The 26180-nt window shown below is 35.2% G+C and overlaps 1 protein-coding gene across 1 annotated transcript in view; it reads right to left on the bottom strand.

Annotated features, from left to right (window-relative positions):
- Positions 1 to 26180, bottom strand: part of OTOGL (otogelin like) — a 273380-nt gene that overhangs the window by 10673 nt on the left and 236527 nt on the right. Inside the window, exons 48-58 of the mRNA XM_031016545.3 lie at positions 16688 to 16829; positions 15586 to 15771; positions 13148 to 13360; positions 12576 to 12680; positions 12181 to 12288; positions 10744 to 10845; positions 10318 to 10422; positions 10193 to 10233; positions 2452 to 2515; positions 1354 to 1532; positions 784 to 888 (exon numbers count right to left, since the gene is read on the bottom strand). Of these exons, the coding sequence (XP_030872405.2) occupies positions 784 to 888; positions 1354 to 1532; positions 2452 to 2515; positions 10193 to 10233; positions 10318 to 10422; positions 10744 to 10845; positions 12181 to 12288; positions 12576 to 12680; positions 13148 to 13360; positions 15586 to 15771; positions 16688 to 16829 (1350 nt within the window). The remainder of the gene's footprint in view (positions 1 to 783; positions 889 to 1353; positions 1533 to 2451; positions 2516 to 10192; positions 10234 to 10317; positions 10423 to 10743; positions 10846 to 12180; positions 12289 to 12575; positions 12681 to 13147; positions 13361 to 15585; positions 15772 to 16687; positions 16830 to 26180) is intronic.

The following is a 26180-nucleotide window of genomic DNA, read 5'->3' as shown; positions in this document are numbered from 1 at the left end:
AAAGAAAGGGTGAAGGAACAAATACTGATTTGTACATAATAAAAATATATGCGTGTATTATACATATATATATTTTTTTCCTCCTTGACACTACTTTCTCACCATATCAAGTGTATTTTTGTACTTTATATATAGGTTAGAAAAATGTCAATTGTCTATTCCAAAGAATTCTATCTCTGTAATAGATTATATTTATGCTAATCTGTTGATACCTCTGTTAATCTGCTTTAAGAGACAGAATTATATTTTTGTAAGTTGCAAAAAAAAAAAAAATAATAGTAGTTGTCAAACTTTGGCTTGAAGATTCCTTACAGATCAGTAAAGAATTCTGATGAACCTGACTATTTTCTTTTCTCTAGATTCTAATTTTATGTGTAGCTTAAGGTCTTCTATGAACCTCAATTAGAAAAGATCTGTAAATATTCAAATTCGAGAAACAGTAGTATCTAATTTATCTGAAATCAAAAATCAGCTGTCACATAAAAATATTAATTGTTCCTTTCTTTCACGATCAGCATTTCCCAAAGCCTATTTCTTACATCTAGAAAAAAGGAGTGAAGATCTATGATAAAATAAGTTTGAGTCACAAGTTAAGCATTTTTCTTTACAACATAAATTATCAGATACTTTAAAATGTAACAAATGTAACTGTGTCTTGTGTGCTGTAGGTGTACTGTGTTTATTGTATGCAGTGCAGTGTGTGGGGGGGACATTTTCCAAACTTTGACTCAAGAACTCCTCCTTCAGAAAATAGCACAGAGCATTACTCTCCATGAAACATACCGCGTATACAACTGATGTTCCATTTTCCATATGAAATTTGCAGGATACATTTTTGCAGGTACCACAACAATCATAATCACTTGGGGATGGAGTATATACCTGGTGCTGCATATAATGATATTAGATTAGCGACATCATATCAATATTTTTAATGAATTACTTCTGGAGAGTTATTTCTTCCAAACATAACTACAAGCTCTTTCCAGACAACTGTAAGGATTTCTAAGGTTGAATATGAGAAGCTTCCAATAATAATTGACTTTATATGGTTATATTAGAAGTGAGATAGATGTTAACCTTTACTTCTAACAGCCAAATTCATCAAGCAGGTGCAACAACCTCAGGTAAGGCAACCTGGCAAGCTGTAGATAATAAGACTCCTGAAGTTCAAGGTTATGCACAGGAAAGTGAAAGTCTATGTTTTATAGATATATTACAAAATAGTAGACTATTGAAGAACTATATAATATATATTTTAAACTAATGGAGCATTCACCATTTCAAATTCTATAACTCTGCCATTTTTGAATGCATTAACTCTCACCAGAATAAATTACAAGGAATACTTACAACATCACATTTTTTTGAACAATTCACCAGTGTAAAATTCAGAGTGTGAAAGCCTGTATGGTTATCTTTTTCTTCCAGACACTCTATAGTATAACAAAAGTCTTCTTCCAAATACTTTATCATGGATTGTCCAGGATTCAATACTGATACTTCTTGAAATACACACACATCATCCTTTTCTAAGAACAGAAAACACAGTCAATAAGAAAATATACTGTTGAGTTTTGTACTAATCCATCATTGGAACTTATATTTGAGTCTATGTTTTCATTGCGATGTGCCAGTTTTTCAAAACTAATGAAGATCTTCATATTTACGTATTTTAATGGCCCAATATTTACTTAAAAATGTAGTACACTATTCCTTAACATAAAATAAAAATTCATCTATAAAATCAACTGCTGTTTAATGATTGAACTTCCTCCAACAGCTATATTTTATAGCAAGTTTAGAATATGAGCTCTTGGCCAGGCACAGTGGCTCACGCCTATAATCCCAGTACTTTGTGAGGCCAAGGTGAGAGGATTGCTAGAGACCAGAAGTTTGAGACCAGCCTGGGAAACATAGCAAGACCCCATTTCCAAAAAAAAAAAAAAGCTGGGTATGGTGGTGCATGTCTGTAGTACAAGCTACTCAGGCAGTTAAGGTGGAAGGATTGACCGAGCCCAGAAGTTTGAGGCTGCAGTGGGCTAGGATGGGGCCACTATATTCCAGCCTGGGTAACACAGCAACTCTGTCTTAATAAAAATACATTAATAATAATAATACTAACATAATGGGCATAACGTCATACTTTTTAGATGTCTATATTTTTAAATTAAATGTAGACATATTAAAAAGAGCCTAATGCCCACTTTAAAATTCTCTGAGGCCTCTGAAAAAATATTTATATTTCTGTTCTGTTATTCAGTTCTCAGAACATTTAGAGATATTACAAAAGAACAAATTGAAACATAATAACACATTTCTATACTCAAATACTGGCAAATGGCTTAAAATGTATGTGTCTCAAAAATGAGATTTTTAACTTATTAATAGTGAAAAACAGATACTAATGATATTCATTTATAATTTAAAAGTTACAAAAGACATAGTTACCACAGAGATACTGTATGCATCCACAATCACTCTGGAAGTTACGGTCTATTGCAGTAAATTCTCCCTATTGAAAATATACTACTATTACTTATCATTTAGCTTATTATATATATACATATATAAACCATATATATAAAACAATTGATACATATATACACACACACATACATACTCAGTGATAACATCTAATAAGTCCCTTATCACACAGCCAGACACTTTAAAATCATATTGTTTGATTCTGAGCTTCTGTAGGGCAATCAAAGACAACATTTGCCAACCTTGGGAACTTTGCTTCATGGAAATGTTCTTGATCTGCTCTACCAAGGCAGCCTAGGGTTCTGATGTCTGCATCTGCACAAGGCTGCTATAGTATACACATCAGCAACACAATGAGTATAGTATAGTGGTTAATAGCACAGTCTTAGGAATGGAACTGCCTTTGCACCAATCCTGGCTCCATAACTTACTAACTTTTTGATTTAGGGCACATTACTTAATCAATCTGCTCCTCACTTCCCTTATCTGCAATATAGGGATAATAATACAGCCTGCCTCTTAGGATTGTTGAGAGAAATAAATGGATCAATATATGTAAAGAGTTCAGAATAGGACTGACACACAGAAAGTCCTATAGAGCATTTTGCTGTTAGTACATTGTTACTATGATAGATGCTCAAACTTTGCCCTATCAGGACTGACAGAGATTCTTCCCACCAAATACAGGACCAGGCTTAAAGTTTCAAGACTTGTATCTGAAGCATCGACTTTTCCTGGATGCATTTAATTTTCATATGACATCAGTAATAAAATGAATTTTATTCTTGACATAAATAAATGATTCCAATACATTCACATAAAAGGCATTTTTCCTCATAAGCTAATAATGTCTTGCTTTTTATAGTGCCTTGTAAGTTGTAAAGTAGTCTTATGGACACTAATTCATTTGATATTTTAGGACTTTAGTCATTAGACAATTCCAATGGGACTGGAAATAAATGTTAGAATAATGGAGTTAAAAATAATAATAAATCGAATTCTTCCAGTGCATGACTACTCCAAAGACTAAAAAGATGGTATTAGGCTTACACTAACTCTTTTAGGTAACATATGTACCTGTTTTTTAATAGTTAAAGCCATAATGTTAACTCTGTTTCCTCGAGCTTAGGCTTAAATCTTCTATCCTTCTCTTCTATGCTCATTTCCTTTCAGATCTTATCCACATATTCAATTATGCTTTTATTCTAAGTTGCCAATTTGACCAAAAGGAAATACCTCTTTAATTGCTCTACCAATCCTAAATATTTACCTGAAAAAATATGGTAATTTTTACTCCCAAATGAACATCCCTCTCCTGTAAAGTCTGCAGCAAAATCACTTTGGGCTGCTTCCACTTTGGGCTATTATGAAGAGTGCTGCTATGAACATTCGAGTATAAGTTTTTATGTGGACATATTTTTTCATTTCTCATCAGTACATATTTAGGAGTGAAATTGTTGTGTTATATAATAACTCCATGTTTACCTTTCTGAGTAATAGCCAAGGTGTTTTCCAAAGCAGCTGCACAATTTTACACTGCCACCAGTAGTGTATAAGGGTTTCCATTTCTCCACAGCCTTGTAAATGTGTTATTTTTTGTCTTTTTAGTGAGTTAATATAATGGGTTAATATACATGGAGGGTTATTTATATTCGGGCAAGATGTGAAGTGGTATCTCACTATAGTTCTGATTTGTATTTAAATGATACTTAACGATGTTAAGCATCTTCTCATGTGCTGTTGGTCATCTTGGATAAATGTCCAAGATAAATATCCAAATGTTGACATTTGGATAAATGTCAAGGTATATCCATACAATGGAATATTATTAACAACAAAGGACCGAAGTAGTGACACATGCAGCAACACGGATTAACCTTCAAAATATTATGCTAAGTAAAAAGAGCCAGACACAAAAGACCACATATTATACAATTCTCTTTATAGGAAATACCAAGAACAGAAATACACGGAGAGACAGAAAGTAGAGTAGAGATTTCTGAGGGCTGGAGAGTTTGGAGAGAAATGAGGAATGACTGCCATAGGTACAGGGTTTCTTTTTGGATTGATGAAATTCTTCTAAAATTGATTGTGTTGATGGTTGTGCAACTCAGTGAATATACTAAAAGCCATTGAACTGTACACTTTAAATGGATGTATTGTATGTTATGTGAATTTAATTCAATAAAGTTATTATTTTAAAAAATTGCAAAGGCCTAACATACATTTTTCAGGTTGAAACACATTTGTCTATGTGAACAAACTAATGTGATATTTTTTAAAATCACCTTAGTCACTGAAACAAACATTAGCCACTATTCAGAGTGAGTACTCAGGAACAATGAGTCAGATAAATGCTTGTGTAAAGCCACGAATGTTAAAACTAGATCATCATGGATGAAGGGTTATGTATATTTGGGTAAGATGTTCAAGGATATTAAAGCTACTAGTTACGTTCTGTGTGTCTAGCACAATGCTAATAATATAAAAGTCATTTAAAAATTCTTGGAATACTGAATGTCAAAATATGATTCATAATTAATATTCAGACATTGAGGGTTGAGTTGGAAATAAGCTAGATGGGCCAGCATCTAGCACAAATGCTGGGGAGGGAAAACACAAGAAAAGAGAAAGTAGAGACTGGTAGAAATCCACTAGGGAAAAAAATAAATAAATAAATAAAAAACAGAGCTAAGGTCACAACCAGACCAAGGTTAATGAATGAACATAGAGACTGCTACTCCAAAAAGCTTCAAAGCGTCTAGAACACAGGAAGTATAAAATCCCATAGGAGGAAAGGCTAGGTTTTTCTTGTTACATTGGAAGTTGTTGAAATGACTCAAGATGCTATTTTGCTTTTTCCAGGCCAAAAAAACAAAAGGAGCTCTGAATGAGGCTGGTTACAAGTCAAATACCAGGACCTCTACTCTCAGCTGCTCCACTGGCCATTGTAATGTTTGTCCAAGGACCTAGTAATCTTGGATTCTTGGTGTGCAAGACTTGAAAACTTCAAGTTTTTAAATCAATTTCTCTCTCTCTCTTTCTCTCTCTTCCCTCTCCCCCACCCGCAACACATTTGTTCAACTTGTTACAAAAGGCCAGTCTTTCATTTTGCCCTCCTAAATTCACACCAACCTCACAATAGCGAAGATGTTCATTCGTAAATGTCTATACCAGTCTCTTTGCTGATCTCCTGCCCTCTAATGTTTTAGTGCTCATATCCTGCTATGCACAAATAGAAACATCTCCCTCAAACACCATTTTCATCATGATTTTCATCCTATACAGGACTCTTTCCATCTCCTATCATATAAAATTTGCACAGAGCTCCTCAGGGTAGGATTGTGTTTTTTCAAGTGTCTGGCATGATGACTGCCCATAACTTATCTTCAACAAATGTTGGTTGAAGAAATAAATGAAAATAATAATTGAATAAATAAAATCTGAATTCCTCAGCCTTGCCTTTAAAGCCCTCTTGGCCAGGTGCAGTGGCTCACACCTGTAATGCTAGCACTTTGGGAGGCCAAGGCGGGAGAATCACTTGAGCCTAGGAGTTCAGTGATGCTATGATTGTGCCACTGCATTTCAGTCTAAGCAACAGAGCCAGAGTCTGTCTCTAGAAAATAAAAATAAAAAATAAAACCCTCCCCAAATATACCAATTTGTATAGATTTTTATATCTCATTCTTCCTTCAGTTAGCTATTTCTCTAGGTGAGAGAGAGGGGTTTATGGTTATTATTTTTCAGCATACATCTATTACCTCATAGCTTTGTGAATTTACTTCTGTTTCTATTAGCCCCTGTCTGAAATAGTTCAACTGCTTTCATCCATTATTGTTAACCTATCACATTCTTCCAAGCTTTTCTTGATGGTTGCCATCTCTGGAAACTTCTTCATAATGATCTCTATAATGTGATTAACATTCTGAGCATCATGTTTAATTTGTAATCAAATATGACAAAATAATTTAAGAAATTAAGTTTTAATGTGCTCCCCAAATTTTATTGTTAAGATATCTATACTACTCAAATTGCTCTACAGATTCAATGCAACCTTGTCAAAATTCCAGTGACATTTTTTACAGAGATAGATAAAACAATCCTCAAATTTGCTTAAAACCACAAAAGACACCAAATAGCCAAAGCAATCTTGAGCAAAAAGAACACAGCTGGCAGCATCATGTTACCTGACTTCAAAATGTACTACAAAGCTGCAGTAATCAAAACAGCATGGTACCAGCATAAAAACAGACACATAGACCAATAAAACAGAATAGAGAATCCAGAAATCAATCCATGAATTATGGCCAATTAATTTTTGACAAAGTTACCAAGAACAAACAATAGGAAAAGGATAGTCTATTCAATAAATGATGTTGGAACAATTGCATGTCCGCATGCAGACAAATTATATTAGACCATTATCTCACACAACATACAAAAATTAACTCCAAGGGGATTAAAGACTTAACTGTAATTATTGAAACTGTAAAACCACTAGAAGAAAATATAGAGGAAAAGCTCCAGGATATTGGTCTCAGCAATGATTTTTTTGGCTGTGAACCCAAATGTAGAGACAACAAAAGAAAAATTGACAAATGGGAGTATAGCAAGCTAATAAGCTTCTGCACAGCAAAGGAAACAATCAACAGAGTGAAGAGACAACCTACAGAGTGAGAGAATATATTTGCGAACTATACATCAAATAATGGGTTAATATCCAAAATATATAAAGAACTCAAACAACTCAATATCAAGAAAAACAAATAAGCTGATTTTTAAAATGGGCAAAGGGCCTGAATAGGCATTTTACAAAAGAAAACATATAAATGGCCAAGAAGTATATTTTAAAATGCTTAATATTAGTAATCAGGGAAATGCAAATTAAATCCATAATGAAATATCACCTCATACCTGTTAGAATGGTCATTATCGAGAAGACAAAAGATAGCAAGTGTTTGTGAAGATGCAGAAAAAGAAACCCTGCATGCTGTTGGTGGGAATGTAAATTAGCATAGTCATTATGAAAAACAGTATATATGTTCCTCAAAAAATTAAAAATAGAATTACTATATGATCCAGCTATTCCACTACTGGGTATATATCCAAAAGAAATAAAATCACTATATTGCAGAGATATCTGCACTCCCATGTTTACTGCAGCACTATTCACAATAGCCAAGATATGGAATCAACCCAAGTGTCCACCAAAGGATGAATGGATAAAGAAAATGTGGTATATATACACAATGCAATACCATACAGCCTTGAAAAAGAAGAAAGTCCTGTCATTTGAGACAACATGGACGAACCTGGAGGACATTACGTTAAATGGAATAAGCCAAGCCCAGAAAGACAAATACCACATAATCTCATTTATATGCAGAATCTAAAAAAGTTGAACTCACAGATGGTAGGGAGTATAATGGTGGGTACCAGGGCTGAGGGTGGGGGAGTAGGGTTTGAGGACATGTTGGCCAAAGGATGCAAAATTTCAGGATAGGAGAAATAAGTTCAAGAGATCTATTATAAAACATAATGACAATCATTAGCAACAATGGATTGTATTTTTAAAAATTGTTAAGATAATAGATTCTGTGTTCTCATCACAAAAAAATGATGTTGTGAGGTAATGCATGTGTTAATTAACTCAATTTAGCTATTCCATAATGTATACATATTTTGAATTAACATGTACATAATAAATATATACAATATTTGTCCATTTTAAAAATAAATAAATAAATAAATAAAATTAAACACAAATATTGTATACTGGTTCTAGTTTGCCTTTAGAAAACCTGTGTGTCCCAGCCAGGCGCAGTGGCTCACACCTGTAATCCCAGCATTTTGGGAGTCCAAGGCAAGCAGATCACGAGGTAAGGAGATTGAAACCATCCTGGCCAACATGGTGAAACCCCGTCTCTACTAAAACACAAAAAATTAGCTGGGCATGGTGGCACACGCCTGTACTCCCAGCTACTCAGGAGGCTGAGGCAGGGGAATCACTTGAAGCTGGGAGGCAGAGGTTGCAGTGAGCAGAGATCACACCACTGCACTCCAGCCTGGTGACAGAGCAAGACAAGAAAGAAAGGAGAGTGAGAGGGAGAGAGGGAGAGAGAGAGAGGGAAAGAGCGAGGGGGGGAGGGGGAGAGAGGGGGAGAAAAGGGGAGAGGGGGAGAGATGGGGAGACGGGGAGAGAGAGGGGGAGAGAGGGGGAGAGAGGGGGAGAGAGGGGGAGTGAGAGGGAGAGAGGGAGTGAGAGAAACAAACCAACCTATGTGTCCCAGAAAAAAGATAGAAAGTAGAAAAGGGCTAGGTCAGACTTGTAAAGGGGAAAAAAATTAAGAAATTTACGTTTTAATGTGTCAAAAAAAACTAATACTTATAACTAATACTGATTGAGCCCTTCCTATATGTCAGACACTAAGCATTTAAATTATATTAATTTATTTACTGCCTAAGTGAGCCACAGCTAGAGAAAGGTAGAAACAAGGCAGTCTCACATTCTCTTTCATTCTTGTTTCAAGTTGTGCCTTGGCTACATTTTCTAAGGGAAATAAAGAGTTAAGGCAAAGTAGAAAGAATAAGGAATATGAAAACATACACACACAAAAAGCAATCCTTGGTTAGAATCCTGAAAAGCTCAGTCAATAATTTATTCCCTTAGACCTCATCTTTCTCACTTATAAAATGAGCTAAAGTGCTGACTTGGTAAAGATTCAATAAGATAGTATACTGAATATGTTATGTAACTGTGAAGGACTAGAGAAATACATGGCATCATAATTCTACTCTTGTGTAGATGTATATACAGTGTACACACAAAATAATCAAATGAGAGAATTATTATGAAAGTTATTTGTAAAGTTTAAACATTCTCTGTAAACCATAGATGAAAGCATCATTAAAGCAAATGTTGGATTAATGCTTTTTAAATAAAACAGTGTCATCCTAGGAAGGGTTCTTTTACTTTAAAAAGTACCTCATTCATTCTTCATAATATAGCTTTGAACTGGAGATTCTGAAAGAATTCTCTAAGTGTACACATTGTTTGAGAAGGAAAAGAAAAGTAAAATGTCTTTGTGAAATAAAACGTTGTCTTCTCTAATAAATAGCGCCAGGAATATATTGTCTTTCTCAAGTCTTATCGGCATATCATGAAGATAGTTAAAGAAAACAAAGACTTGTAAAGTACCACGGGACACATTTAAGGATTAAGTAAGTGACACCAGAGTTATCCTAGTTATTTCTAAAAATTAAATATTTGAAATTTCTATAAGGTTTACATGTTCGCAGATAACGCTTAAGAAGAAACAGGCTGTTCCATGTTTATACCCCCTTCTCCTCTACAACAGAGGCATTATTAGCTCACTTTCTTAAAGAATCATTAGCAACACCATTCAATATTAAGATAATTTTTTTCAATATTTTGCTTCATTTTAATACAGGGAACTGAAGTAGATATAAGATTAGCAGATTCTATCAGCAGTTAAAAAATAATGTATTGTACTTTCCTATCTCAACTAAAATATAACTTATTGACTATTTCCTAATATCAGAGCACATTATTTTAATCTACTTTAGTACAATTTAATGTGGGTAATTTTATTAACTCTAAGAAGAATTTAGAAATGAGAGAGATAAAGGAAGAATAAACAGATTTAAATAAATATGACAAGTCAATCAAAATATGTGTTCTTACCACTTCACAAGTTGGCATAACAAGGTTTTCACAGTTACATTCTAAAAGGCAAAAATCAACATATTTACATTGATCAAAATAATTAACTTATTATAATGAAACCTTAAAATATGAAAATTAGTTACCACAGTGCCATGTTGGGCAACATTGACCAGATACATTTTCTTTCACAAGATTCATATCTTCTGCACAGTTGAGTAATGGCATAGGACAAAGGTTTGGCTCACATACTAAAAAGAAAAATTACATGGGTAAAGATGAATTTTATAGAGTTGCCATTTCTCATTACCTACCATTTAGTTCACTGCCATTACAATAATGCATGGATTCATATTTCCCAAGTGCTACCTCTCCCACCATCAGATTGCCATGTGTTGGTGAAGATAAAACCATTGACATATAAACAGGTACAAAAAGAGTACTGGTGCTGGGATAGCTCATCAAATGAAAAACTTTGAAAAAGGGTCTGATGTAACAGCCAACTAAGATGCACTGGGCTTCTTAAACATTGGACACATCTAAATATTTTAGAATAGTTAATATACACTTACCACAGTAATACTGAGGACAACAGAAGTGTGTGCTATTAAGATCTACTGTGAGAAATTCCCCATCATGACATAGTGGAACAGGTTTGGTGCAAGATTCACAAACTAAGGTAAAACAAGAAGCCAAAAATCACAGCTGAGCTAAAAACCATGAATTATAATATGAGTTTAAGTTACCATACCTAAATCAAATCAATTTTGTTTAAGAAAATAGTAAAAGAAACATGAGGTATATTTCCTTATTTGGCCATAAAAACAATTATACTGTCTGAGTATATTGCCTTATGCTTTCCAAGCACAGTGACATATAGAACACCATCTTACCAGAAAGGTAGAACATTCAGATTTCCTAGGTAATTTGTTCTCATTAGAATCAAAATGTCACTTGTTTATTTATTATATTTATGTTTTCTTAATTCACTATCATTGATTACTCTCATTTAGGGATGAAAATGTAGTAGGCATTTGTTCTTTTGGGCTGCTTCAGCATGCCCTCCCACCTTTGATAACTAGTCTCTGAATGATCTTGAGGAAATGCACCAGCCACACCTTTTTGAGTGACTATCTTTAAAGGTGCCTCAACCAGGCCACTCTGTAGAAACAACCCACATAGAAGTAATCGGAATCCCTTTGGATGGAATTTGAGTCATACATAGAGACACATCAACTGAAGAAAAAAGTAAAGTTGGCTCAATCATTAGTGACTTCTACCTAGAACAGCTGGTTTCTCTCCTTCCTAGGGCTTGACTGTTCTGCTTCATTTTGGTCCTACTTCCCCAGATTCTTCCAATAACAGGTTGTGCTAAAGCTAGCCAGAATCAATCAGTTTTGCCACTTGCAGTCAATGAATCTTAACTGATGCAAAGAAATTGTTTTGATTACTTCTGAAACCTACATTAATCACCAAGCAATCTTGGATATAATGATTCATTTGAAAAAAAAATTAGAGAATTCTTTATATTTCAATATTCAGTTCACCAGGCAGAATATTTAGCTCCAGTCAATTTCCAGTCACTCTTTCTTTCTGCCATTCTTTTTTGAGATCATCATACCTCAAACATGATATACAGGACATGAAGTTTTAAAGACGTCCTATAAAGTCTTAGCAGAGCCCATTATTCAAGTTGGTTCTTCAAGGAAAGCCAGTGCTAAATTTTTCTTCGAAAAAATTAGGTATTGGCCTTATTTAAAAAGCTTGATTTAAATATCTTGGTCATATTTAGACTGATGTATGTAGTTTTTGTTGATGGGGGAAGGTATTTATTATGATTGTCTAGTCATTTAAAATGTCATACTTTCTTTACAACAGTTCTCATTCAGTTGAATTCGTATAACATCAGAATATTGCTTACCATCAGTCTCATAAAATTCACATCAAATAAGAGATTTTTTTCCTAGATCCTTTCTCTTCTTCCAAGAAATTATCTCTACAATACTCACCACAAAAAGGGGAAAAACAACAAGGTTCTTCCTGTTGAACTTGAATCATGAATTGATCTTCTCTGCATTCTGGTGTTGAAATACTGGGGCATTTCAATGGGTCACATTCTGCAGAAACACAATTAAATCAGAAAATTTGTATAGCACAATAAAAAAATGACATAGTGTTTACCTCTCTTTGAATTTAGTAATAAATAACTTATTTTAAAGTTCTTAATCATATACATATATATACATATATATGAAAGATATATACCAGGTTTAAAAAATTAGCAAGACAAGTCCGCAATTTTTATAATAAATCATTCTCTTGGAGACACAATGAATGAGAATCTAATTCACTGTTCTGAATGAACAATGAACCTCACTCTTAATTTTCTATATTGATTACTTACCACATTTGTACTGTGGACAGCAAGAAAGAGGACTGTGGCCAACAATCAATTTTTGACTATTTGTACATGTTGGAATGGTAGTTTCACACAAAGTCGTGTCACATCCTATAAATAAGAAAAACTGTTAAAATATTAGTGAACACAACTAAAATCTGCCAACTCAAAGCAGGGAAATGACTGCCAACTCAAGACAGGAAACTCAAAGAGGGGAAATGACTCTCATTATGCATGTTTTTACACTGCAGTTAACCCACTCAGCTAACAAAGTGGGCCATATATGAAAATGCAGCAGCTTTGACATTTTTCTATTATTGTCTTTCACCCTTGATTCATACATGAAAGATTTCCAGATCTTTCCTCTTCTCATGTTTTGTTGAGTGTTATTAACTGTGAATAGCCAGAGTTTTTCATGTGTATTCAACAGAATTGTAATGAAACAAAACTTGCTTTGAGAAAATGACATTTATGGCCCTTTTTTAAAAATACAAAGCATTATATATGCTCTGCTTTTTCACAAAGAATATCAACATATTTTGTGGAATCAATTGACTATAAGGCTTCTGCATACATACCACAAACTTCCTTTGAACAGCAGGTCCATTTATCAATGATGCCCATGACAACTTCAGCTTCTCGTTCACAAACTGGCATGGGCTCTTCATCACAGTCAGGTTCTATAGGGATAATGCTTCCATTCTCCAAACATTTGTACAGAGCACATTCATCAATGCCCCCATTCCAAATCTCCCCAGCAGTGCGGGGTTGGTCTTCACTATCAGTGCATGCTTAAAAAGATCAACAGTATTATAACATTCAAAACCTGGGCACTAAAATAAATCATGCCACCATGTTTTGGTTTCAGACTGTGACATGGCCCAGTGACATGATGATGTATCACAAGTCTATTGTTTTTCTCATATTTCTCTTTCATCACCACTAACTTACATTTTTCTTTAATGAAAGTTTATACTTAGTCCACAGAAAATATTTTTTTCCTGGTCAGATGCAGTGGCTCGTGCCTATAATCCTAGCACTTTGGGAGGCTGAGGAGGGAGGACTGCTTCAGTCCAGGAGTTTGAGACCAGCCTGGGCAACAGAGTAAGACCTTGTCTCTACCAAAAAGAAAAATAATTAGCGAAGTGTAGTGGCATGCCTGTAGTCCCAGCTACTCAGGAAGCTAAGGTGGGAGGATCACTGGAGGCCCAGAGTTTGAGGTCTCAGTGAGCTATGACCACTGTACTCAAGCCTGTGCAACAGAGTAGATCCTGTCTCAAAAAAAAAAGAAAGAAAGAAAGAAAGAGAAGAAAAAAGTAAAAGAAAGAAAAAGTTTCTTTCCTTTTACAACCATCTGTAAATCTGTATGTCTTCTTCTATAAATGAAATGATCTATTATTTTTGACACATTTTAAGTCCTGTTAATATAATTTATTTAGCCTAATCAAATTCAATAATATAAATTTAAATTAGTTTGCAAATAGTAACTGTTAAAAATGAGTGGGATGAGAAAACAAGGTAGGCCCTACCTCATATAGCATTTATATCATATGAAAATTCAAAATATTTCTGCTTTAAAATCTAAAAGTAAAAAGTAGGCAATCAGGCAAAATATTATGTAGTGACTATTACTTTTAAGTAAAAGTTTTATTTTATGATAAATACGACCATCTAGTAGTTCTTTTAAGGAATAATAATGATAAATGTATTTATCAACCATATCCCCAGCCTCCAATGAACTCTTATCCTATTTGCTATCAAACCAAATCTCATAGATCTCTAAAGAACAAATATAAGCACATGTGTATATTCTCAAAGTCTTCCACAGATACTTTCTATACTGGCAAACACTAGCTTGTTTCTGAAACTATATATGCATTTCACTTCTCCTTGCCTTTTTCTTTAATTATTAGTCAATTCATTTTCTTTTGATCGTAATGAAGAGGCCTATGACTGACAATTCCTGTGCTGCAATCATCTCAATTTTGCACTTTTTCATCTGCCACCACCATGGAGACAATGCATCAAAATAACATTGTTCGAAAATATAATTACAAATACTAGATGTGTTCCTCCAGTATCTTAGTCCATTTTGTGTTGCTCTAAGAGAATACCTGAAAATAGATAGTTTATAAAGAAAAGAGGTTCATTTAATCACACTTCTGCTGGCTGGGAAGTTCAAGGGGCATGGCGCCAGCATCTACTTAGCTTCCAGTGAGGGTTTTGCTCCTGCCTTGTACTATGGCAGAAGGTCAAAGGAGAAGTGGACAGATGTGAAGAGGAATCAAATATGAGGAGGAAACTCCCTTTATAACAATCTGTACTTTAGGGAAAGATTCCATTTCTGCTAGAACTAATCTAGTCTCACAAGAGCAATAACTCACTCACAACCTTGAGAAGGCATTAATCTATTGATGAGGGCAGTGGCCCCATGATCCAGACACCTCCCACTAGGCCACACCTCCCAGCACTGCCACACGGAGGATCGAACCTCAACATGAGTTTTGGTGGGAACAAACTACATCCAAATCATAGTACCCAGATAATAGTACCATCTGACATTTCTTACATGCTTAACTTTCTCAAGGCACCATGTCAAATACAAAATGCTTTCTACTAAATTATGTAGCCCCACACTAACCTTATAAGTACTATTATTTTCCTCACTTTCCAGACGCATAACCTGAGACTCATAGGAGTAAAAGTGAACAACTAATACATGAATTAAGTTGATTTTGAGTTCAGTCCATAATCCACACTCTTAATTCTTGATTTCCCATGCTTTTTCTCAGTTACTATGGGCAGATATAAAGATTAAAACACATTACCACTGAAGCTTTTGTAACAATTAACTTCTATTGAAATCATATTAAAATCAAACTACAAACAAACTCATTTCCTTTCCAACACAGGCTGTCTTTGATAAACCTTTGTTAGCACATCTCTGCAATATCTAAAAAATGTTTTTGTTTGTTTGCCGGATTCCTGAGAAGTCATTTTGTACTTTGTGTCTTACCACACTCTTTCTCTGGAATGCACTGGGTTGAATGTGGCCTGTGAAGAATAGTTCCATCTTTGCACACACAGTCTTCTCTTAGGTTCAAACAGGAAGTGTGTCCATAGAACCATTGGTTCAGGCATGTTCTTGCTTCACAAGGTCGCACACAGGGTTGATATTCCTTCCCCTCTGGGCAACTCAGGGCTTTGAAGAATAGGAGACAAAATTTGCTAATGATAAAAGTAACCTATTTAAATTCTAGTAAAAGAAAGAAATGTCAGATTTCTTTTAGAAAATATATTTTGCAAATTTTAGTCTCTTCAAAGTCCATTTTTCATTTACTCTGTAACCATAAATCAGAAACAAAGGCATCAATGTGTTTGTTTTTTGCATTTTTTGTAATTTTTAAACATTTTCTAAGGGTCTGCTAGGATTAGCTGTTATGGTAGGAAACGCTTATCAGATGTATAACAAATAAATATCACCAACAGGCAGCCCAAGTCTGGTTGGCATAAATATACAATCAACTATTATGAAATTATTGCTCTGTACAGTAAGAGATAACAGTCTACTCAGAATTATAGCCGAAATACACTTTCAGTATATAACTCAACCGAATCATAAAAAAGAAAAATGCTGTATATTTAGGTTTGATCCTTCACTGTCAAAAGAAATTACTATTGGTGAGCAGTTTATAAATGATGTTTTAGAAAATCCTTGTGGATTGTCAATGATTGTAAAAAGTCATACTATTAAAAATTAAATGCTCAGATGGTGGGGTTATAAATGGTATAATCTCAGTGGAGAACAATTTGACAGTGTCTAGTGAAATTGGAGATGACACACATTCCCGATGAATCAGCAATGCCCCTCTTGAAAAGTGATTACCTCTCAGGGAAAAGAGAGAGGGAAGGGCTGGAGAAGGCACAAAGGGAGCTTCATGTGTGACTGTTTTATTTCTGAAATCAAGTGATGTAACTTGCGTTTGTCATAGCTTCTTCTGTGCATTTTATGCTTACTAAATTAGTTCATGATAAAAAAGAAAAAGAAGGAAAGAAGTGATTGCAAAAGTGAAATTTATTTACGATGGAAAAATATTATTCAGTTAACAGTTACTCACAGCAGTAATCAGGTGTTCTCCACTGAATACAGATATCAAACTTGTTGCACAGAGCCACATATGCAGAAAGTGCATCACATTCATAGTTCCAAAAATAGGTATAATTGATCCACATCTTTTCACAAAAGTCTTCCGGTGAAACCTAGAGAAACATTTTGCCTTGAAATAAGTTATATTGTTTTATTTCTCTGAAAGCCCTAAGCTAGACTAAGATTATTTGGAGAATCAAAGGGTAGCAGGTTAATATTCATTATACTTCATCATAGACTTTACATTTTCAAAAATTCTTAATATTAAACATCACTCTAAACACATTTAAATAAGACAAATACCATCTGCACTAATCTACACAAATCTTTCTTATAAAGATGGAAAAGAAAACAGAGTATGTGGAGCCAAGCAAAAATTTATTTCTAATATCCACTGTGGGCTACAATTGCCTTTTCCATTTACTGAATAAGAGTTTGAAAAATTATAGATTAAATTGGAAGCTCACAAAGCATTATCTAATGGTATACAGCATTGCTTATTAAATAAAGTTACAAATGCTTCTCAAAACTTTTATTAATATTCAATATTAGTTACATAATTTATAAAAATTTGGCACACCTCAATTTAATTACTCATTTTTTCCTATAGAATATGTTCCATTTTGATCTAGAGACGCCTGAAATATAAATAATGCAGCATGTGACAATATTTATTCCATTTTTCTCTCAACTCATTATTCAACAGGCACATACTAAGTATCTAAATTCAGACGTCAAATTCTGACACAGGCCAAAGTATCCAATAAAAGTAGTATTTTTTCATAGTCCATCTATTTTTCTTCAGGGTCTGTATCTATAAAAACCAATGGCTTGGGAGGCTGAGGTGGGTGGATCACGAGGTCAAGAGATTGACACCATCCTGGCCAACATGGTGAAACTCCGTCTCTACTAAAAATACAAAAATTAGCCAGGTGTGGTGGCGCGTGCCTGTAACCCCAGCTACTCCAGAGGCTGAGGCAGGAGAATCGCTTGAACCCGGGAGGCAGAGGTTGCAGTGAGCCGAGATCGCACCACTGTGTTCCAGCCTGGCAACAGAGTGAGACTGTATCTCAAACACAAACAAACAAAACAACAACAACAACAACAAAAAAAAAAACCACAATGGCAAGAAAACAGACATATAGGCCTACGGGACACAGAACAGAGACCCAGAAATAAATCCACACATATACAGCCAGCCAACTGATTTTTGACAAAGGTGCCAAGAGTACACAATGGGGAAAGAAAAGTATCTCCAATAAATAGTGCTGGGAAAACTGAATATCCACTAGCAGCTGAATGACATTAGATCCTTAATTCACATCATATACAAAAAATCAACTCAAAAGAGACTATAAGACTTCACTGTAGGACCTGAAACTACAAAACCACTAGACAAAAACAGAGGAAAAGCTCTAGGACACTGGTCTGAGCAGTAATTTTCTGCATATGAACCCCAAAGTACAGAAAACAAAAGAAAAAATCGACACATGGGATTGCATCAAAATAAAAGTTTCTGCACAGCAAAGGAAACAATCAATGTAGTAAAGAGACAACCTATAGAATGGGAGAAAATATTTGCAAACTATACATCTAATAATGGGTTAATATCCAAAATACATAAGGAATTCAAACAACTCAATAACAAGAAAACAACACAATTTAAAAATGGTCAAAGGAACTGAATAGATACTTCTCAAAAAAAGATGTGCAAATGTCCAACAAGTACATGAGAAATGTTTATTATCATTAATCATCAGAAAAGTACAAATTAAAACCACAATGTGATATTTCCTCACACTCGTTAGAATGGGTATTATCAAAAAGACAAAAAATAACAATCATTGGCGAGGATGTAGGGAAAAGATAACCCTTGCACACTGTTGGTGGAATGTAAATTAGTACAGCCATTGTGGAAAACAATATGGAGGTTTCTCAAAAAATTAAAGATAGTAATATTATATAACTGAGCTACCCTACTACTATGTACATATCCAAAGGAAATGAAATCAGTATGTCACAGAGATGTCTGCACATCCATGTTTACTGCAGCATTATTCACAATAGCCAAAATATAGAATCAACCTACAGGTCTGCCAATGAATGAATGAAGAAAGAAAATTTGGTAAATATACACAATGGAATATTATTTATACGTTAAAAAGAATGAAATCCTGTAATTTGTGACAACATGAATGAACCCAGAGAACATGATGTTAAGTGAAATAAGCCAGGCACAGGAAAACAAATACTACATGATCTCACTCACATGTGAAAACTAAAAAAGTTGATCTTATAGAATCGAGCAAGGAATTATGGTTACCAGGGACTGAAGTGATGGGAAGATGTTGTTAAAGGGTACAGAATTTCAGTTAGATGGGCAGAAGTCCAAGAGATCTATTGTACAGCATGTTGACTATAATATTATATTATTGAAAAATGCTGAGAGTGGATGTAAAGTGTTATCATCACACAAGTGATAATTACATGAGGTAATGCATTTGTTGATTAGCTAGATTTCATCATTCCACAATGTATATACACTTCAAAACACCACGTTGTACACAGTAAACACATACAATTTTATCTGTCAATATAAAAATAAAATTAAATATTTTTGAAGATGCAGAAAAAAACCCTAAGATTTGACTTTCTTTTCAATGTCTTTGGGAAATCCTCCCAGTTTCCAACCACCTTACTTTGCACAGAATACTTGCTTTAGTCATTAATAGCCTTCTTTTAATCAAATGCAATGAAATTGATATTCTAAACCCTCCGTGATCTCTCAGAAGCCTATATTGCCATTAGCACGTCCACTTGCTTAAAATGTTCTCTCCTTGAACTTCAAAGGTACCGTGCTCCATTGCCTTTCTATCTACTTGGTCATTGTTTCTTCTACCTGCCTCTCATTCTGTTTTACTAGATCCCATCCTCAATGGTCATGTTCTGTCACTGAAAATGCTCTCCCCAAGCTCATCCATTCCCATGGTTTCTATCACCATCTGGGGCATTTAAACCTTCTTTGTCTTGGTTTCTTCATATGTGAAATAGCGTTAATAGTAACAACTACTACTACTTAAGACTGCTGTGAAAATTAAATGAGCTAATATATGGAAAATGTACAGAAAAAAACCTGGCACATCATAAATTATCATTATTTTAAAAATCCATATACTAATAACTCTTCCAACCTGATCTCTGGCCTCAACTTATCTCCTCTGAGCTCTCGAATTACACTCCAGAGTTTCTGCTCGATGTTTTTACTCTGATGATGCACATGACTTAATCTGTCCAAAATAAAAAAAAAATGCATCCCTTCTCTACTTAGCCCACAAAAGCTGGTTCTTCTGTATCCTCTACTTACTTATTAACTGATGAACACTTTTATCATTTATTGGGAACCTAACTACATATCAGGCACTGTACTATGCATAAGAATAAAGATAAATAAAACAGACCTGTTCTCTGCTTGTGGATCTCAACAACTACAAAAACAAAGCCTTTGAGTAAGATGAAGAGAAGCCACCATGCTAAAAAGGATTGAAAGAAAAAAGTATTCCAGCTAGGGAAACAGCAAGAAGAAGAGCATTTTGGCAGAAAAAACTCTTGGAATATTAAGAGAGCTTGTAATATTAAGGGAGGCAACCATGGTTGGAGCTTAGCAAACAAGAAGAGTATAGCACAAGACGTGGCTGGAGAAATAGGTGAGCCAGATTATAGAGGACATTGACAGCCCTGGTAAGAACTTTGGAATGTACTCTAAGTGAAATACAGTGAAGGATTTTAGGTAGAGAAATCACACATTCTGTTTATAATTTTAAGATATTATTCTGCCTGCTTTGTAGAGATTTGCAAACGAGGATGAAGCTCAGTGGTAGAAGACTACAGTAACCAAAACAGCATGGTACTGGTACCAAAACAGACATATAGACCAATGGAACAGAACAGAGGACTCAGGAATAACGCCACACATCTACAACCATCTGATCTCTCACAAACCTGACAAAAACAAGCAATGGGGAAATGATTCCCTATTTAATAAATGGTGTTGGGAAAACTGGCTAGCCATATGCAGAAAACTGAAACTGGATCCCCTCCTTACACCTTATATAAAAATTAACTCAAGATAGATTAAAGACTTAAATGCAAGACCTAAAACCATAAAAACCCTAGAGGAAAACCTAGGCAATATCATTCAGGACAGTCACGGGCAAAGACTTCATGACCAAAACACCAAAAACAATGGCAACAAAAGCCAAAGTTGACAAATGGGATCTAATTAAACTAAACAGCTTCTGCACAGCAAAAGAAACTATCGTCAGAGTGAACAGGCAACCTATAGAATGGGAGAAAATTTTTGCAATCTATCCATCTGACAAAGGGCTAATATCCAGACTCTACAAAGAACTTCAACAAATTTACAAGAAAAAAACAAACAACCCCATCAAAAAGTGGGTGAAGGATAAGAACAGACACTTCTCAAAAGAAGACATTTATGCGGCCAACAAACATATGAAAAAAAAGTTCAGCACCACTGGTCATTAGAGAAATGCAAAACAAAATCACAATGAGATACCATCTCACACCAGTTAGAATGGCAATCATTAAAAAGTCAGGAAACTGATACTGGAGAGGATGTGGAGAAACAGGAACATGTTTACACTGTTGGTGGGAGTGTAAATTAGTTCAATAATTGTGGAAGACAGTGTGGCAATTCCTCAAGGATCTAGAACCAGAAATACCATTTGACCCAGCAATCCCATTACTGGGTATCTACCCAAAGGATTATAAATCATTCTACATATGTTTATTGCAGCACTATTCATAATAGCAAAGACTTGGAACCAACCCAAATGCCCATCAATAATAGACTAGATAAAGAAAATGTGGCACATATACACCATGGAATACTATGCAGCCATAAAAAAGGATGAATTCATGTCTTTGCAGGGACATGGATGAAGCTGGAAACAATCATTCTCAGCAAACTAACACAGGAACGGAAAACCAAACACCGCATGTTCTCACTCATAAGTGGGAGTTAAACAATAAGAACACATGGACACAGGGAGGGGAACATCATACAACCCGTCGGGGGGTGGGGGACTAGGGGAGGGAGAGCATTAGGAGAAATAACCAATGTAGATGACGGGTTGATGGGTTGTTGGGTGCAGCAAACCACCGTGGCGCTTGTATACCTATATAACAAACCTGCACGTTCTGCACATGTATCCCTGAATATAAATTATAATTTTTAAAAAAACATGTAAGTCAAGAGAAGCATCTATTAAACTGTCTGATGTTCTGTTAAAAAAATTCAAATTATAAAGCTTTGTCATTGGACCAGGCAAGAGATGATGGTTGTCTGGATTCAAATGGTGGTGGGAAGAAATGCATGGATATTGAATATATTTTGGAAGTGGACTCAACGTGACTTAGTGATAGCTTGGATGGAACAGATTGAGTATCAACAAGCCATCAAGAATTTCTTTATCTCGATATGTTACCCTGTTTAAGCTAGAAAGTTGAAGTCATCTACAAATGCTCACCCTCCCTTAGCACTAACATCTAATTGGTCCTTAAATCCTGCCCATTCCACATCCCAAATGTCTCCCAAATGCCATCTTTCTTTTCTGAACATGCTGCTGTCCTCACTTGCTTCCCACTGACCAGCAGAGTCCATCATCATTTTCCCAAAGTAGATTTGCTTTAAAATAATTCAACAGGGGCGGGGTGTGGGCAGAAGGAGTGAAGAAGATAGGCAGAAAAAAAGAGGCAATTTTTAAATGGTTTTTTAATCTGGATGACGGACACTGAAAGGTTCTTATACTGTTCCCACCACTTTTGTGAATATGTAAACATTACCACAATAAAAGGTTAAAACAAGCAAATAAGTAAAAACTACTCAGAGACCTTTTAATTAGCTACCTTACTATACCTGCCTAGCCTATCTTCTTCAGACCTTCATACAGATCTATTGAGCAAATTGTCATGACCCTCCCTTTTTTTTTAGTTCTTAACTTTCTTTTTTTTCTTGCAACAGGACTTTAATCAAAGTAACTTTTAGAAGCAGAAGGTAGAGAAAGGGAAACTTTATCTCAAGGTTGATTAGAGTTCAGCCCAAAGAAGTCACTATAAACTCAAAATTTCTTTGAAGTATTTTTTTGAGGTCATGCAAGTTTTACATTCTGGTGCTTAATAGTCTGTGTCTTTTAAATAAAAATAATGTCTTAACACTTGAGGCTTTGAGAGAAAAAGAAATACACCCTGCCTATCTCATGGATTAATGGGCACTTTGATATTGCATTCAATCCCTTAATATCCACGTAAGAAATCTGCAGTGAATTGAGGAGGTTCGATGCCAAATATCGAGTTCAGCATGATGGTAATACTGTGTCTTCTCTACCTCCGTTTTGCAATATCCAAGAACTATGTGGGTAAAAAGAAAATGCATTTTCCACTATTGTATGGACTGTGCCAGAGTTATCACTGAATCTTCATGACCAGAATGCAGCTAAAGATGTTGCCTGAAGACACAGGCAACTGTGTATAGAATCCTCATAAGCTTTGTAAGGGTCTCTTTTAGTTTCTCAAGGAAACACATCTAGAGGCTTTGAGTACTTGAGAGTCTGAAAGTACTAGTAGGTCCTACAGTCAATTATTTCTATCTTATTCTCAAACTTTTTTATAGTATTTTTAATTCGTCACTCTTGAAAAAAATCTGCAAAATAAGCCAATTTTGTGAGTTCTTCTTGACCATTACTGTTAAAATAATCCATTTACATTATTTAGGTTTTACTTTTTATCTTTTCTTTCCATGATGAAAAATTATATTTTCAACTCTGACTGTAAAAATATTATAGCCATGGTCAGGTGTGATGGCTCACACCTGTAATCCCAACATTTTGGGAGGCCAAGGCAGGTGGATCACTTGAGGTCAGGAGTGTGAGACCAGCCTGGCCAACGTGGTGAAACTCCGTCTCTATTAAAAATACAAAAAATTAGCCAGACCTGGTGGCACATGCCTGTAATCCCAGCTAATCAGGAGGCTGAGGCAGGAGAATCACCTGAATCTGAGAGGTGGAGGCTGCAGTGAGCCGAGATCACGCCACTGTACTGGATGACATCAGTGCCTGGATGACAGAGCAAGACTCTTCAAAAAAATATATATATATATAATATATATGTTTTTATATATAATAAATATAAAATATATTATATATTATAATATATAATATAGCATATAATAATATATAAAATATAATATATAATAATATATATTATATAAAAAATATAATATATAATATATATTATATATAAAATATAATATATAATATATATTATAATATATATTATATATTATATATTAATATATATTTTTATATAATATATAGCCAATGCCTTCTTTAAATTGATTTATATCTATGTAGCAGATAAAATGGCAAATTAACTTTCTTTTGTTGAAAGATATTCAAACTATAACACTTAAAAAAATTATAAAAATGTATCCCATCATTGAACAGCCTAAGAAAATATAAAAGCAAGATGTTCCTTGTGAAGAGAGTGATGGGTTTAATGAGGATCTTGATGGACAAGCCTGACTTTCCAAATGATTCTAAAACTAGTTCTGAAGAAACCTTTTGAGCCAAGACTACTTGTTATTTATAAAAATAAACAATAAAGCAAAATATTCTAGTAATTATCCTTAAATTCTGCATGATTGGTTTTTAGATGTTACCATAGGAATAGTTTTATGTGGTTGTTGATTTAGATTTTCCAACATAAGACACAACATAATTTGGTGCCCATTTATGTTTCTACAATAAACAAAACCCACACACTTTAAGTAAGCATTAAGGCTGGAGGGCAATGGCGCGATCTCGGCTCACTGCAGCCTCCGCCTCCCAGGTTCAAGCAATTCTCCTGCCTCAGCCTCCCGAATAACTGGGATTACAGATGTGTGCCACCACACCCATCTGATTTTTGTATACTGGAAGATTATAAGGGAAAAGTGGAAGCTATCACAGACTAAATGGTATCCTGTATTGCTTCATTATGCCTTGAATAGTCAAGCTGAAAGTTTCCTGATATAACCAACCTTTCAAGTTCCCAGTTAAAAACGCAATTTAAAAAAATCATGATGCTTTAAAAAGACAGACTAAAGTGGCACTGAATGAGTTTTAAAGTGTTTGCTATTTCTTCATGTTTATGTGCATGCATTTTAAAAATGTGAACATTTAAAACTTATTTTCATCCAAATCTCCATGTAAAACTGAAGTTCCACAAAGATATGCCATTTTTATCCCATGACTTCATACTTTCGTCTTTTCCCTCAGGGAACGCGTAGGGCAGCATCAAAGTCATTCACAGCGAGCTCCTTCCTGACTGGACAATTCCCTTGCTTTCCTTCCCTGACTCTTCCCTTCATAGATGTTGCACCAAACTCTTTTAATGTTTTCCTCACATGGCCTTTAAACCAAACTTTCTCTTGCATATACAGTCAGCCCCCCTTACCCAGGGTTTCCGGTTTCCACAGCCATAGATTCAACCAACCACGGATGAAAAATATTCAGAAAAACCGATGTGAGAGAGATCTCGCTGTGACATCTGTCATCCCACTGACTGCCAGGGTTGATTCGGCTGATCTGGCTCGCTAAGCAAGTGTCCTTTCCTCCCTCATTGCTCCATTTACGTCCCTCCTGAAGGTGTACATTTGGTTGAAAGGACGACTATCCATGACAGAGGACCGGCCTTTGGTCAAGGGTTTACGAGTAGCAGCACTCCCCTGCTAGAACCTCCAAAGAAGCTCTCAAAAATATTCAGGGAAAGAAAGTAAAAAAAAAAAAAAAAAAAATACAAGAATAAAAAATAATAAAAATGTAAAAAATAATACAGTGTAAAAACTATTCATATAGCATTTACCTTGCATTAGGTATTATAAGTAATCTAGAGATGATTTAACATATATGGGAGAATTGTGTAGGTTATATGCAAATACTATACTATATTTTATAAAGGGACTTGGGCATCCAAGGATTTCGATATCTGTGAGGGTCCTGGAACCAACCTCCCACTGAGGGACCATTGCATTGTTATCTCTGCCTGGAACTCCATCCCTCTCTCTTCTCTCCTAGCAAACTCATACTTTTAAACAATTCAAAGATCTAAAACTCTGGGCCGGGCGCGGTGGCTCACTCCTGTAATCCCAGCACTTTGGGAGGCTGAGGTGGGTGATCACGAGGTCAGGAGATCGAGACCACCCCGGCTAACACGGTGAAATCCCGCCTGTACTAAAAATATCAGCTGGGCGTGGTCGCGGGCACCTGTAGTCCCAGCTACTCGGGAGGCTGAGGCAGGAGAATCACTTGAACCTGGGAGGTGGAGGTTGCAGTGAGCTGAGATCGTGCCACTACACTCCAGCCTAGGCAACCGAGTGAGACTGTCTCAAAGAAAAGAAAAGAAAA

The sequence above is a fragment of the Gorilla gorilla genome, chromosome 10 (genome assembly GCF_029281585.2).
Source record: "Gorilla gorilla gorilla isolate KB3781 chromosome 10, NHGRI_mGorGor1-v2.1_pri, whole genome shotgun sequence".
In the NCBI taxonomy this organism is placed as follows: Eukaryota; Metazoa; Chordata; class Mammalia; order Primates; family Hominidae; genus Gorilla; species Gorilla gorilla.
This window is presented reverse-complemented; position numbering and strand designations above follow the sequence as displayed.